At 43.5% G+C, this 16,695-nt stretch overlaps 1 protein-coding gene and 1 long non-coding RNA gene across 3 annotated transcripts in view; one reads left to right on the top strand and one right to left on the bottom strand.

Annotated features, from left to right (window-relative positions):
- Positions 1–9,067: 9,067 nt before the first annotated feature.
- LOC142495191 (uncharacterized) lies at positions 9,068–12,239 on the bottom strand. Of its 2 annotated transcripts, none has more exons than XR_012801690.1 (3): positions 11,978–12,239; positions 9,645–9,745; positions 9,068–9,241 (listed from the first exon to the last, which is right to left on the bottom strand). It is a non-coding gene; the product is annotated as an uncharacterized LOC142495191 (long non-coding RNA). The 2 variants fall into 2 exon arrangements; XR_012801691.1 differs by having other exon boundaries at positions 12,046–12,238.
- The window catches only part of HELB (DNA helicase B), a 26,338-nt gene continuing 21,836 nt past the window's right edge, over positions 12,194–16,695 (top strand). The window contains exons 1-2 of the mRNA XM_075600334.1: positions 12,194–12,499; positions 14,997–15,341. Of these exons, the coding sequence (XP_075456449.1) occupies positions 12,283–12,499; positions 14,997–15,341 (562 nt within the window). The 5' untranslated portion in view covers positions 12,194–12,282. The remainder of the gene's footprint in view (positions 12,500–14,996; positions 15,342–16,695) is intronic.

The following is a 16,695-nucleotide window of genomic DNA, read 5'->3' as shown; positions in this document are numbered from 1 at the left end:
GGTATTGTTCCTGGGAGTTGCTTATCCTGCTGCGTAAGGATCTCTATCAGGTGGAGGCGCTGCACCGAGACAGACACAGTCACCAAGTGGCGGAGTCTTAGGCCTTCTGTGAGCCAACAGGTAACGGCATTACCGGTAGCCCCTTTAGTTGTGGGGGAACCAGGGCAACATAGCCTACTGGCCACAACCCTTCGGGCAAATGGGAGAGGTTCCGGGGAACATCCTTGAGAACTGCACCAGGGTTAAGTACTATTGATAAAGAACCTTATATGCGTTTACTTTTTTTTTGTTGCAAATTCTTTTTATTGGAAATTGTGCAGACTTATACATGAAATACATGCTTTTCATGCATGATACAGTGGGTTTCTTATACATGTGTCTCTTTCGTACAATATTCGTTTTGAAAAAATTCCTTTTTATCTTTATTGTAGTAACACTTTAACCTTTAACTGAACTTGTGAACATTTTAACTGTACAATGTCAACCAATTGTCTCACTTTAACCTCTACTTCTACCCTCTTGGTAGTAAACTCCAGCTCTTGCTTTGGCTGTTTTAGGCCTTTGTCAGTCTGACTAAGATATTTATATAAAAAACTCTTCAATCTCATAGTTGTATAATTATACCCTCTTCGCCACTCCTGTACACCCCTTTCCCATCCGTCTGATGCCTTAAACAGTTTATTCCCCATGTCTTATGGTCCCATCAGTAGTCCTGTTATGTCCCTTCCCACCCCCAGGTCCTTGGCTGCTGAAATAGTGTACCTGTAGTGTTTAGAGTCTTATTGGGGGATTCCTTGTTAGTGTGCTTGTTTCATAACATGTTGAGGGTTGAAAGTTTTCTTGGATTTGTGCCTTTGTCTCATCTGACTGTGTGGCAAAGAAGCTTTCCCAGATTTGGAAGAATCGTTACGATTTATTTTCTTTGTCCGTCATTGCTTCCACCAAGTCTAATGTAAATATACCAAACATTTTTTTCTCTCCACAGCTGCAGAGATGGGGAAGTGTTATGTATCCATTGTTGTAAGATCATTTTCCTTGCGGCCATAGCTATGATTTGTTTGAGTTTCCTGTTATCAGTTTGGTCCCCTCTTGCCCCTTCAGCGTTTAGGTTTATAGTATTAAAAATCGCATATTCGGGATTTATAAGGATTGTTATATTTAGAGAATCTTTGCAGTACTCGCCTATTCTTGACCAGAACTCGAAGACCACTGGGCAGTTCCATAGGCAGTGTATAATATCTGCCTCTGTGGCGGCGCACTTTGTACATCTACTGTCCTGTGATCATTTTGCTTTGTATATAAATTTGTAGGATAAATATGTCCTATGTAGAATGTTATAGTGCATTTCCTGGTATACTGTGATGGGATGATTTTTAACGATTCCCCGAACTGTCTCATGATACTTAGTCTCAATACTTAGGTTTGGGCAGTCTATTAACCAAGCTCCAATTCATCATGTGTTATCATCAAAATGTAATGTTTTCTTCAGACATTGATAAAATTTAGATATTGAAATTTTCCTATATTTTGCCATGTGGAAAAGAGCGTCAAGTTGGTTGTCTCTATCTGCTGTTGATAAATTGTTTAGTGAGGTCAGCGCGTAGTGCCTGCCTTGTAAATATGCGAAGAATTGTGTGTTAGGTAGCGCATAGTTATCTTCCAGTTGCTGGAATGAGTAAATTGTGTGATTTAGTTTATGCCGGAGCTGCCCTATACCAAGGATTCCCTTCTTTTGCCAGTCTAAAAAAGAGTAATTCGCTTTCCCGTCCTGAAACTGCAGGTGTTTAGTAAGCGGTAGGAATAGCAACTTGTTTCTTTGTAGAGAGAGCATTTTCCTAGCTCTGTACTACGCTTTATATGTGCTAAATAGTAACAGATTTTCTTGTATAGCTCTTGGAACCTCCTGGGAAGGCATGTGTAACAAATATGCCAAGTTTATATCTGGGCACAGTTGTTGATCGATTTCATATGTTGTGAAATAGTTTGTATGGTTTATCCAGTCTCCCGCATATCTCAAGAGTGGCCAAATTGTACATTTTAAGTAAGGGTAGGTTTACACCTCCGTTTCTTTTATGTTGCTGTAGTTTTGCCATACTAATTGTAGGCTTTTTGTTTTTCCATATAAAAATTTGAAATGCTTTGTTTAGAGCTTTTTCGTCTTTATCTCTTATTATAATTGGCAGCATCTGTAGTATATATAGGATTTTTGGGAAGATTGTCGTCTTCACCAGGTGGCATCTCCCCAGAAATGTTACGCTTAAGTTCTGCAATTTTCGAAGCGTTTGTGTGATGTTATCTATCAATGGCCTGACATTAATATTATATAATTGATGGATATCACTCGGGATGAGTACCCCAAGGAATGTAATTTGATTTTTTGGCCCATTTAAATGAGAAGGGGCCCTACCACTATCTTTTTATTGTAATCTAGAGCTAGTGCCTCTGATTTTTCGTAGTTTATGGTAATGCCTGAGATTTTGCCGTATATTTGTATTGCCTCTATGATTGCGGGTATTGCCTTTTGAGGGTTTGAAATGAAAAGGAGCATATCGTCTGCAAATGCTGCGATTTTTAGTTCTTTGTCACCTATTTGAATACCCTTAAATTCCTCCATTTTTTTTAGGTGTCGAATTAGGGGTTCCAGAGCTATATCAAATAGCATTGGGAATAGGGGACAGCCCTGCCTTGTTCCCCGTTGTAACGTGAAAAGTTCAAAGTTCAGTGCATTAGGTGTGATATAAGTTTTGGGGGAGTTGTATATTGTTTGGATTAATGTTGCACACAAAAATTATCCAAAGGGATAAAGAAGATTCCTCTTATTGCACTCAATATTATATTATTTTAACAGATATAGGACAAAATTGTCCTAGAAAAACAAGTGTGCTATTGTTGCCTTAAGGGCTATCAGATCTGCTTGTTTTGCTAGGACAATTTTATCCTATATCTGTTAAAATAATATAATATTGAGTGCAATAAAAGGAATCTTCTTTACCTTTGGATAATTTTTCTGTGCTTCCAATTTATCCTCATGCACCTTATTATTACTACATATACACTTTCATTAAATAATATATCAGCATGAGCGGTTCTAAAACAATTTTTTGGATTAATGTTGTAAAGTTTCCCCCATAGTTTTGTGCCTGGAGAGTCCTGGTGATATGTGCCCATGTAATTTTGTCGAATGCCTTTTCGGCGTCTAAATTTACTATTATGTTGTTGGCTTTGGACTGTCCTGTTGTCAACAAATCTCCAATTATATAATGGAAGTCAATGGGAAAATAGGGTTTGATCTACAGAATTTTGCTTTGCGGACATGTTTTCAGTAATGTATCTGTTCAGTATATCATATATCTGTTCCTCTACTTAAGAAATTCCATGCTTCAACATTTTTTAAGCATTTATACAATCTGCACTGTGGTTTTTTTTTGTCACCATGGCTTTTTTTCCCAACTTATTTTTTATTGAAACTTTTGATGGGGTACAGAAAAAAAAAGGGAGGACCAGGGACAAAGTAATTATGCAATATGATACACCAGCAACATTTAGATGTACATACATTCAAGACAATCACCTTAGCGTTTTAGAGTTGTCAACCTTTGGGGGTTGAATTTGGCCCACAGAAGCATGTTGAAGTGTTCTGCTCTACACTATAATATAATCAATTATAATCAATTTTATACTAATGTACAAAGGTGATTGTCACTACAGTACATAAATAAAAATATGCATGCACACATAGATGCCTAAGAGTTAAGATAGATTCCTAAGAGAGTGACAGTAGACAAACAAATTCAGAGGACATGAATATGGTCAGTTGTGTGAAAAGGTCAAGATGTAAGTTTAAAGTGGGATTGAAAGTTTGTAAGTTTGATACCATAGTCAAGTTTGTGGGAAATTCTTCCACTTCCTCATGACCTCACTGAGTGCAGCTATCTTGATTATAATGGTATTAGAGGGTGTAAGAGACAGAAAGTCAAGACTCTTTCAGGTGAGACATTCCATGTACAGTATACTGTATGAAAGCTTTACAGATTACATTTAGAAGTGGGAAAACTAACTTACCCACTCAAGATACTGACATAAATATATTGGTCTTCAACAAATCATCCACCTAGCAGAACAAAGGACCACCTTACATGCCTCCCTATAGGTTAGAATGGTCTAAAACAGACACAAAACACTTCTTCCTAAGTGACTGCAATAGCAAATAGAAATATTATACATATTTTGCTGGTTTAAAAGATAACATTGATCTACATCAACATAGCAGGTTTCACACAACACTTGGTAACTTTTAGATTTATGTTATCTGTTCCATCCAATTGTATGCTCTAATATCATACTTTCATCTATCTATTCACTTCTCACGCTCTGAGATCTGCTTCCTCAGCTTGTGCCGACCTTGGTGATTTGCTGAATCTAACAATACAATTTTTCTTGCTGCGTATGTGAGAAATGCCTACTATCTGATTTTGGCAGTCTGTTTGTCATAAAAAGGAATAAGGGAGACAAAGTGGAGTCATGGTAGTTATTAGTAATATAATAGTTTCTGACATTTATTATAACCCATATATATCTATTGTGACAGAGTATAGACTCTGTATATATTAGTAGGAGGTTGCATTATGCCTTCTTTCCAGTATGCGACGAGTTAACTCCACTAGTTAGACAGGTCACAGTTTATCCTAATTAAGTGATCTCACCTGCTTTTAAAAAGGGGAAGAGGAAATGCCTCTGGGGCGGCAGTCTCTCCCAGGCACTGAGAGAAGACAGAGGAGAGCTGACAGACAGACACAGGCTGCTCATACTTATGCTGTCCCGAATGGAATAAAGCTCCCAGGTAAAGAGCCAAGTGGTATTGCCAAATACTGTTGGTCTGGTCTAGTTTAGTTAACCAGCAGGGGAGATAGGCTTAACTTTGTTTAGTTAGTTTCCCTAAAGGGGATAGGCTTTTGTTTATGTTTTGTTTTACTTAAAGGGACAGAGCACCTATTGTTTTGTTATATTTTTGGACAAATAAAACCACCAGCATATTATTTCACTAGAAGAACTGTGTTGCCTCCTCACTAACCACAGTCATCCTGCCACACTATATATATATAACATACATACTAAAAATTAGGAACTGAGGCACATTAGAAACATCATGCACAGAGGAACTTGGCTTGTTGTGGGTGCACGTAGAATGGTCGATGATCACGCGAGACCAGGAACATGTACAGTACATGTAAACAGAAAAGTTGTCAACAGCACTCCACTATAAAAATTTAGAAACAATTGGGCGACGTCTCGGGCACAAAAAGCCCTTTGTCAAGCTTGACCCGTGCCAAGATCTTCCTTCACTCGTCCTCTGTTGATTTCCTTGCAGGTGGGTTTTCCACCGGCCTCTCTGCTTCCCAGCAGGCTGTGTCTCCTCTCCTGCTCCAGATGTGCACGAGCGCACGTGACCAGGCTCCGGCGACTGCATGAGGAATTAGCTCTGCTCTCAGACAACTATGGTGGCTGTGAGCGCCCAAAACACATCAGACGCGTTTCGGCAATGCCTTCCACAGTGAGGGAAGATCTGCCTAACAAAGACAACAGGAGCTGGCAAGCTGTGCACCAATGCACTGCTGTAAAGCTCGTTTGTGAGTGTTCCTACTTTTATCTTTTCCTGTAATAAACATTATTATGCCATGTCTCTCTCTCTTTTCTTTAAGTGGAACAAGTGTGAAGATATACACCTATCATCTGGATCAAGTTAACCTGTGGATACTTTCTCCAAAGTGGACTTAATTTGCGGGACATTTTCACTTGGACATTTGTTTATGTAAGTGCACTTTTCAGAGATTGGATATATTTTGCACTGTATATAGGATAGTTGTGTATTGTATTGTATGTCTTTATTTATATAGCGCCATTAATGTACATAGCGCTTCACAGTAGTAATACACATGGTAATCAAATAAATAACAGATAATATAAATAACAGATCATGGGAATAAGTGCTTTAGACATAAAAGTAACATTAAGGAAGAGGAGTCCCTGCCCCGAGGAGCTTACAGTCTAATTGGTAGGTAGGGAGAACGTACAGAGACAGTAGGAGGGAGTTCTGGTAAGTGCGTCTGTAGGGGGCCAAGCTTTATGTATCATGTGTTCAGAATATCCACAGTGCTATTCATATGCTTCTTTAAGCAAGTGTGCCTTAAGGTGGGTCTTAAAGGTGGATAGAGAGGGTGCTAGTCGGGTATTGAGGGGAAGGGCATTCCAGAGGTGTGGGGCAGTCAGTGAAAAAGGTTTAAGGTGGGAGGGGGCTTTAGATACAAAGGGGGTAGAAAGAAGACATCCTTGAGAAGAACGCAAGAGTCTGGATGGTGCATAACGAGAAATTAGGGCTGAGATGTAAGGAGGGGCAGAAGAGTGTAAAGCTTTAAAAGTGAGGAGAAGAATGGAGTGTGAGATGTGGGATTTCATCGGAAGCCAGGAGTGGGATTTAATGAGGGGAGATGCTGAGACAGATCTAGGAAAGAGTAGCGTGACTCTGGCAGCAGTGTTTAGGATAGATTGTAGGGGAGACAGGTGAGAGGCAGGAAGGCCGGAGAGCAGGACGTTACAGTAGTCAAGACGGGAGAGAATTAGGGCCTGAGTCAGAGTTTTAGCAGTCGAACAACAGAGGAAAGGGCGTATCTTTGTTATATTGCGGAGGAAAAAGCGACAGGTTTTAGAAATGTTTTGAATGTGAGGGCCGAATGTGAGAGAGGAGTCGAGTGTGATCCCTAGGCAGTGTGCTTGGGCTACTGGGTGAATGATCGTAGTTCCAACAGTAATGTGGAAGGAGGTAGTAGGGCCAAGTTTGGGAGGAAGTATGAGGAGCTCTGTTTTAGCCATGTTGAGTTTAAGGCGGCAGAGGGCCATCCAGGATGATATAGCAGAGAGACATTCAGAAACTTTGGTTTGTACAGCAGGTGTAAGGTCGGGTGTTGAAAAGTATATTTGTGTGTCGTCAGCATAGAGGTGATAATTAAACCCAAAAGATGTTATTAGGTCACCTAGAGAGTGTGTACAGAGAAAAGAGAAGAGGTCCCAGGATAGAGCCCTGGGGTACCCCCACAGAGAGATCAATAGAGGAGGAGGTGTTAGCAGAAGAAACACTGAAAGTACGATGGGAGAGGTAGGATGAGATCCAGGATAGAGCTTTGTTCCGAATACCAAGAGTATGGAGAATGTGAAGGAGAAGAGGGTGGTCCACGGTGTCAAATGCTGCAGAGAGGTCGAGTAATATGAGCAGAGTGTAATGACCTCTGTCTTTGGCAGCATGGAGGTCATCAGTTATTTTAGTGAGGGCTGTTTCCGTGGAGAGAGCAGTGCGGAAGTCAGATTGTAGAGGGTCTATGAGAGAATAGGTGTTGAGAAAATGGAGCAAGCGAGAGAATACAAGACGTTCAAGGAGTTTAGAGGCATAAGGCAGGAGGGAGACAGGTCGATAGTTAGAAAGACAGGTAGGGTCAAGCTTGCTGTTTTTGAGTAATGGTATGACTGTTGCATGTTTGGAGGATGGAAAGGTTCCAGAGCAGAGGGAGGAGTTCAAAATGTGTGTGAGCGTAGGGATTATAGTAGGAGCAAGAGGTTTTAGGAGATGGGAGGGTATGGGGTCAAGAGGGCAAGTGGTAGAGTGAGAAGTGGCGATCAACAGCGACACAGTTGTGTTTTATAGGTTTAAACACATAGGGCCTCATGCAGAGAGCAGCGCTAATTATAATTGGAGAGGGGAATAAAATTTACCTTTATTGGAGAGTTTTTTTCTCCATATGCAGAAAGGGCATAAAACTGCATTTACAATCCTTTCTGCATATGGAGAGTTTCAACCAGCGCTATGAGCGCTGTTGAAACTAGTGGGGAAAAAATCGATTTATTTTTTTCCCCCTCCACCGGTCGCGGAGCGCCAGCTGCTTGGTGGAGAGGAAAAATGTTGAAAATCGCGCCTTTTTTTGGCGCGAACAGCCACTAGATGGCGTTCGTGGCTCTCTGCATACGGCAGAAAAAAACACTGGAGAGATTAGGATCTCTCCAGCGGCGCGGCGAATTTCAAGAAAAAAAATGGCGCTTTTTTTAAAACGTGCCTTTTTCTGCTGCTTTCAGCTCGATTTTCGCCGGAAAATGGCGAGATTGCTATTAGCGCTGTTCTCTGCATAGGCCCCATAGTGTTTTTGCACATTAGGGCACATAATTAACCCACGCGCTGGTATTCCTTTTTCCTCTATATATTACTTTTTGGGAGGATTTGAATCACCCCCCCCCCCCAATCCAGCAGCAGGATATTTAGTCACTGTTTGTATTTAGAAGTTGGTGCTGTGTTTTCTTTATTCACAGATACTGATGTCAGAAGGGATATAAAATAGGGGGAAGGGTCTGGAAGTCATGTTCCCGGAAGACGAGGAGAGGAGCCTCAGGAAGAGTAGATAGGGATGATCATAAAGTAATAGCATAGACCAGGACCCCCTGCTTTATTATGTTGAAGATAGGGATAGTGCCCCTTTAAAATAAAAGGCTAATGGCATCCAAAATATCGAACAGATAGGGAAAATAGCAACCTACCCCAGGCCCTAGTCCAAGGCCTGCCAGTGATAGTCGCTTATCAAGTGGCGGCCCCGCCCTGGGGGTGACCCTACCGCAACTAGTGGAGGCCATAACTATATCTTCACAGTCGCCGAATTACAGAAAGTTCAAGGCCATCTCCGGGATAGTGCCCACAGCTCTAGGAGAAGAAGGGTTCGAGACCTCGAGGGATCACTCTCTCCCAGTGATAGATGAGTGGTCGTGCTCGGAAGTCGTCAAGAGACAGAGGCTGGTCGAATGCCTCTGGCCCCCGGCCGCCCAACTGGTACGGATGCACTGGGACACCGAACGAGACGTTACCGTTCATGAGTTAGTGGAACTCTTAACTCAATCTTACACCAGCAAGGCTCTCCGCCAAAAGGAGGGAGAAGAATTGTCCACATTCGTCCGCAGGCTTCAAATATCCATCAATGCTGACTAACCATGTGTGCATAGCAGCTGATAATCAGATATTTAAGTTTTGGATAGAAAATGTTTTAAACTCTTTTATTGCGGATATCTCTTGTATATGTTTGAAATTAATTAAGTACAGGATAGTACCAAGGCTGGTACCATGCCCTCCAGAGGAAACAAAATTGCATCTTAAATCTCCTGCATGTCAGCTGTGATTTGATTGCTGTTTGGGTTGGTTTTATTTTATAATCTTCTGTTAAGAGAAAATACGAGAGAGCATGTAAGAAGTCAGTTCTCATAGATCTGTCAGATAACCTAAAGACTTAGAGTCAAAATTATTGTATGGCTTTCCATGTCATTGATGTAAGGCTACGCTTATAGTGACGGCGACGCGACGTCAGGCTGCAGTCGCTGAAAAAATCAACTAGAGATGACTTCCAGCGATCGCGACCAAACCGTCGCTCCGTCTCGACTCGCGCTTACTATAAGCGCACGCGACGGTAGCAATGCATTTGTTTTGACAAGCGCACGCTGTCGCCGGCACTGTAAACGCAGACTTAGCATGTTTTCTTTTATATGAGACTTTGTTTCAATGTATATGTCAATTTACAATAAAGGATAGTTTAAAAAAATAAAAAATAAATCTCCTGCATCACCTGTTTCTTTTTGGCCCGTGTGACGCTTGGGATTGAAATACAAGGAAGCACCGGCGCTACCTTTCATGGCAGCTATCTCTGGAACCAGGGCGTCTCCAGTGCTGAAATTAATGCGGATCACGCATTACAGGAGAACCCCTACTTCATGTACATTTAAAAATAAAAAACAGGGGATCGGGGGGCTACTTTAACCCCTTAAGTGACCTAATGATGTATGGTGTCCGTCAAGAAAAGTGCCACCCGTCCCCATTGGCCCTTATGACATACACTGTACTTCATTGATCTCTGCTCATTTTTAGGGGCTGTACGCAAACAGAGCTCCATCCCGTACCACACTGACTGGGTACAGGGCACATCACATCCAGACGGAATAGCATGATGTTTAAGACCGCGCTTATAGTGCTTGTGACGCGACCGATGACGTCACCCGTTGCGAAAGTTTATATCTAAAGTTTGGCGACATCGCTGGCTACAAGGCCAGTGACATCAGAAAAGGGGGAGGGCAAAGGGACGCAGAAGCTCCTGATTGACCGCAAGGGGAGACCGTCGCCTCAAAAATAAAATATCAGTGACTACCAGATTTTTGGTAGCACTGTCGCTCCGTTGCTTTGTCGTCGTCGCGTGCACTATAAGTGCTGACGACAATGCATTTGTTTTGACGCGACGGTCGCATCGCCGGCACTATAAGCACAGCCTAAGGCCTTGTCCAAGGTGGCGCTGAGCGGGCGGGCGCGCTCACGCTGGCTGCAATTAAACAGATTGCTGCAATGTGTGTGGCCAGCGTGAGCGAGCGCCTGCGCATGCTCGGCGCTTAGCTGCTTGAAGAGCAAACAAATTTGTATCTGCCGCTCGCTAGTGCTTCACGTGAGCGGTTCGCCCAATGAGGGCGATCCAGCTCCGTGACATCATGGCCGCGCCCCCAAAATCGCCTCCCCCCCAGCGCGCACCTAGCTGGCCACAAATCACCTGGCCGAGTAGGAGCGCGTGACGTCATCGTGCATGAGCGCCAGCTCCCTGCCTGGCCGCAGCCTTTGGCGGCGCTTATAGTGCCGGCAACGCCGACATCACGCTATGGTCGATGGAAAAATCAAATTCAAGTGACTTCCAGCTATCGCGACCAATCAGTCGCGCCGCTCCTACTATAAGCACACATGACGGCTTCAATACATGTTTTCAAACGACGTTGCGTCGCTGTCACTATAAGCGCAGCCTAAGAAGTGCGGTCACATGATGCGTCAGTGCCGGACGGTCCGTGGTAACAGAGGTGGCACGACCCTCCAGAAGTGAAAGGGTTAGCTTGCCACTATCCTTAGGCTGCGGTCCAAGTACGTTCTGTAGCACGCGCGCCCGGCGGGGGGTGGGGGCGTCGCGTGCACAGCGCTTCACCAGGGATCACGGTCATGGGAGAGAGGGAGAGTTTGCGACAGGAGGGGGCGTGGCAGGGTTTTTGCGGGGGCTTGGCCATGACCTCACACGGCAGGTTCTTCCTCATTGGCTGAACCGCAGGCGGGGGCGTAGCCACGCCTCCATCTCAAGTTCCACATACACTTTTTTTTGTATGTGTGAAAACTTGCAGTACAGCGCGGCTGCTACATGCGCGCCGACACATGTACTGGGCCCGGATATATTGGGGGGCGGTGCTTGTGCGTAGAACGCACTGGGACTGCAGCCTTAGTTTACTTTTGTCTTAGGCTAAGCTGGACTTCGGAAAAAAGATGAGGAGTACAAAGTGATTGTACTCCAAAGAAAATTCCCTTAAATGCACACTACCAATTAGTTTAAAATATAACTTTTAAATAAAGTTAGCAGCAGGGATGGAGTATTCCCTGCTGCTAACTTTATTTATTAATCTATTGGGCTAACTAGTGAAGTGGTGGGCTTGTTTGCTCACCCTGGCTGTTTGCACCTGTTGTAGCCTCCAACACTTCATTTTCAATTGTATATTGGAGTATTCACATACGAGAGGTGATCTTGGTGCATGTTTACTTTATTTAATTTATTTTTATCCTTTATTACACATTTTTTTTCGGTAATATATGTTTTAAGTATATAGCATTAAAAGTTATATTTTAAACTAATTGGTAGTGTGCATTTAAGTGAAATTTCTTTGGAGTACAATCACTTTGTACTCCTCATCTATTTTCTGATTCACTTCAGATCACAGTTGCACCTACTTTCATTTATAATTATCGATTACAATTGTTGATCATTATTTTTCACACCACAATTAGTATGGTTTAGTCGATCACTTCCTACCCCTCCTCTCTTGTTAAGCTGGACTTCCCCTCTAAAAGTCAGGTTAACCCTATTACACAATAGTGATCTCCACAGACCCTTTTACTCTGAATGCTGTGCAATCTCATCCCAATGAGAGGCCTGAGAACACTGAATGGGACGTTACCGCGAGCGCTGGGAGAACTGTCCTTTGCGGGCAGTTTGACAGCCCACCAATGAACGGTTGAGCCGTCATCACGCGCGGCGTTTCGAATGGCTCACAGCTCTCCCTCCTCTCAGCCATACCTCTCCTAGCTGTTGTGGGCGGAAGCGCTTCGGCGGTTTGCCTCGACCTGCTCAAGCGCGTCACTTCCGCTGTGAGTGGCGGGAATTATTGGCAGCCTGGCACGGTGCGGTGGGCAGGATGAGGTCGCGGTCTCGCGGACGGGGCGCGAGGCGGAGGTTGGCGGCTTGGGAGGTGCTGAGGGGCCGCCTGCTGCCCGTGAAGGACGGCGTGTTGGGCGAGGCCGACGATGAAGACGAAGAGTACGAGAGGGACGCGGACCCGCAGTTCCTGGACGCCCAGGAGATTGACGGAGGGGGAGTGATAGTGAAATCCTGCAGGCTGCGGAGCACGGAAGGTGAGGATTGGATTGGCTGCTTCATATAGCTCCACTTCACTCAGCACTTCTGCTTTACTACGGCTGCACCGCTGTGTCTCAGTGAGCGGCTGCAGTGGTCTTGAGACCCCATAGTTTTGGACATAGTAAAGTATTTAACCCATCCAAAGCAGTGCAGTCCCCTCAGTGGCAGCAGAAGGGTTAAATTAGGGCATGTGCCCTTTTTTTAAATGGCTGCGGGGCATCTGAAAATCTCCCAGACTTCTAATCACCGGAAGCTCACAGCTCTTAGTTGCTGGTGGGTTGGTGCTTGTCTTTGCTATCAGATGCGCCCAATGCCATGCTGATCCATCTGGGAGTGCAAGGGGTAGCAATATCCTATTTGGAAAAAAAATTAATCAGTTCTGTACAACTAGAGAATACTTGTAACATTGAAAAATATCGATTTTGAAAGAAAATGTTAGTGTATTGTAATGCAGGGGTGTGCAAACTTTTGCTGCTGTCCCCCCCCCCCCTGCCTTTCCCCCCCCCTGCCTTTCCCCCCCCCCTGCCTTTCCCCCCCCCCTGCCTTTTCCCCCCCCCCTGCCTTTCCCCCCCCCTGCCTTTCCCCCCCCCTGCCTTTCCCCCCCCCTGCCTTCCCCCCCCCCTGCCTTTCCCACTCTGGTGCTCGCGCCCCCCCTTGCCTTGATGCCAAGTTGCTATGGACATGAGGCCTGACGCCGGCAGTCAAGGTAAGTTTAGAGTTGCAGAGTCCTCACGCGATCCCCGACATTTAAATGCCTTGGGGAAGAGCGTGGGGCCTCTGCAACTCCGCACCCGCCCCCCCAGAAAAATCTTGCGTGACCCCTGCTTTGTGCACCCCTGTTCTAATGTAACAGGCATTTTTGTTTCTATAGCAACCATTTACAAAGTCACATCCCCTTCCACTTGTGATACGGGCTTTGGCTCTTGAGAAAAAACAAAAAGACAGGGCGCACAACGCACATAGTAAAGCACAATTAAAAAGATAGTTTTACTAAAAAAATTAAAGTTTCTGCGTACATCAATGAAATTATAAAAAAGCAGTGGGTTAGTGGGATTACCACACGGAGGGCTGGAGTCACAGCTATCCACTGGAACGGATGTGAAGCACAGGATACCGTCAAACGACATCCAAGACAGCAGCTTCCGTGAGACCTTAGGTCAGGGTAACCAGATGTTGGGGACCGGCGAAGAGTCCCGTGTAAAAGTCCCGTTGTAAGGCTCAGAAACCTCTGTAAATCCCGCAGCTGCAGAGCACCAACAGCACGCCGCTCAGACCCGTAGTGCGCCTGCTGATGACGTCACAAGGATCTCCTCGCGTGAAGCATAGAGGGGAAAGCACATCGGCGCACGGCACACAGGGCAGCAGTAGTAATCACCTGTAGCGACAAGCGGTGATGCAGAGGACAGGGAGGCAAAGACCAAGAGTGAACTTGGCTACAGTAAGGGTCAGACAGATGAGCAAGCCAACCTTCCAACGCGTTTCGTAACACACGGTTACTTCAGGGAATATATATATGTGTGTGTGTATGTATGTATGTATATATATGTATGTATGTATATGTGTGTGTAATATATATATATATATATATATATATATATATATTGTGTGTGTCAGCTTGAACTGCAGCTTTAATATCCTGAAAATGATGCTGTGATTCTTATTTGTTTTATTTATAAAAATGTTACACCTCTCGTTTTCGAGAACTGTATGACAATACATGGTTATATTAAATGAACTGAGGTTATACATTGCATTTAAGTGATTCAGGTTAATATCTCAACCAGTGGTCGAAGCGGCTTAACAAAGTTGTGGTACGGTCACATTTGGGTCAATTTTAGAATGATTTCATACAATATGCTTAGAAGGGGAGAGATGTGCCCTAAAACAAATCTTCGAAGAAGAATAAGAGCAATTCCTTAAAAATGCATGCTATGTCCACACAAGTGACATTTTCACTTTAGTGATTTACGTTTGTTTAAAGCTGCAAACCAAGCAATATCCTACATGTTTCTTTTTTTAAATAAATCAGTCCTGTACTATGAGAAAATACTTGTAGCATTTTTTTAAAACAACTCTGAATTACATTTTTAATATATTACAATGTAACAAGCATTTTCGTTTTCTATAGCAACCATTTACAAAGGCATATCCCCTTCCCATCTAGGAGAACAGATCGATTGGCAATTTAGTAATTGCTTGTCATTGTGTGGATCCCCATATTAAAGAGCGAGGTGGGGGGGGGGAGGGGGTGGGGTGTCAGTTTGGACTGCTGCTTTAAGAAAGCCAATTGCATTTATTTTCATAAAAACTATTTGTAAGAGGGTTATGGGCAGCCATGACTTGCAGGATACTTGTCCCAGAATCACCTATTTTCAGGGTGCTGTGGGTGACATGGCCTAATAGTTTTTGCCAGATTATTGGCTTTGGTGTATGGCAGCATAAAAAAGCTTTGTTTATAGTTGCTCAATGTTTATTTTGATTTTTTTTTTAAAGTTATAATTGCAGATGAGCTCTTCTGTCAACATCGAGTGACTGGAGTGTTCCCGTTGGTGGATCCCTGGTGGTGTGTACGTGTGGAGGTGGAGCGCGTTGGCACGCGGATCTTCACGCGGGGTTACCCATCATACTCCCTTCAGGAGGACCTGTCTGGAGAGAAGGCAGCAATCCTCTCTCTGTTCCTTACAGCATGCGGAGTTGATTCTCCTTCCAAGCAAGTGTTTATTGACTGGCTTCCTAACGGAGCTCAAGTGACATTCCGAAATCTGAAAGAGATGGTACAAGACTTTAAAATTGACAATCCGGATGCATTTGATATCATGGGATACTTAGATAATTCAGGTAGTTTAATTTTTGCTACTTTTTTTTCTTTCTTTGTAAATATGTGTACTGAAGGGGTAGGGGAGATATTCCCTCGCAACAGATCTAATAACCAATATGTGGTATGTTGATGCTACAATTTGGGGTGGATAATGATGACGAACTCAAGAAGAAAGAACCCCTATGAACGAGAGCACTCAAAGGATTACTATTGGCTCAGAAATGGCCTCGATACAAGGACTAGGTATCAGGACTAGGTTATCAGGCGTCCCTCAGGGAGGGATAAAGTGATGCCCAGTATGATTTGATGTGTGAATTCAAAATAACTTTTGTGAGCTATGCTCAATAAATAAAATGAGCTGTGGACACAAGGTAATGAGTCTTGGTACTGTTTGCTTCCTTCAGTCGCCGGCTTCCGCGCAGAGACAAGGTATTTACCTACTATCATTCAGCCGAGTCCATTTTAGACATTGAATCGACTGAGAGTCTGAAGCTTATCTACCGCTCGTTTGTTTTGAATTGAATCAGTGAATCCAAGATTGGTGGTACACTAGTCACACTCTGCTAACGTGGACTAATCTTATCTTCGTTACGATAGCTCAGGGCATGCTTCAGGGGTTCATAAGTCACCTCAGCATTATAGCTTGATATACTAATCCCGATAATTATCAGGGCTTTTTACTTACCTGATCGGAGAACCTGGATACTTGCTCACACACCGAGCTTCGTTAGCACTTACTATAGTGCTACAAGTTTTTCATACTCTCTCTGCAGTGTGTTCTTTCTTTTTAATTCACCAGTTTATTATGGCTTTGGTTAAAATTCACTATAGAACAAACTACCAAGACTCATTACCTAGTGTCCACAGCTCATTTTATTTATTGAGCATAGCTCACAATAAACGTTATTTTAATTCACACATCAAATCATACTAAGCATCACTTTATCCCTCCCTGAGGGACACCTGTTACCTACCTAGTCCTTGTATCGAGGCCGTTTCTGAGCCAATAATAATCCTTTGAGTGCTCTCGTTCATGGGGTTATTTCTTCATTAGTTCGCTAAATATAATGTGTACTTGCCTAGTGGACAAATCTACTTGTCATTAGGGAATCGGGGGGGGGGGGGGTCCCTGGAGGTTGGGGGGCCACAAATCAACCCCTGGGTCAAGCAAGCATAAATAAATAAAACCGTTAGCAGCAGAAACTGCTCCTTTTTAAGGCCTTGAAAATGGTTAATACAAATATAGATGGTTTGAAATTGAATTTGGAAAGTAGAGGCACTACCTAAATGCAACAGGTTATTGAAATGACAAAGCGTAGGTTAAAAATAATACTGAACAAGATCATTAAACTGCAATCTGGGATTATTGATATC

This window comes from Ascaphus truei, chromosome 5, assembly GCF_040206685.1.
Source record: "Ascaphus truei isolate aAscTru1 chromosome 5, aAscTru1.hap1, whole genome shotgun sequence".
Taxonomy (NCBI): Eukaryota; Metazoa; Chordata; class Amphibia; order Anura; family Ascaphidae; genus Ascaphus; species Ascaphus truei.
The sequence above is the reverse complement of the archived record's forward strand: the minus strand, read 5'-3'. Positions and strand labels throughout refer to the sequence as shown.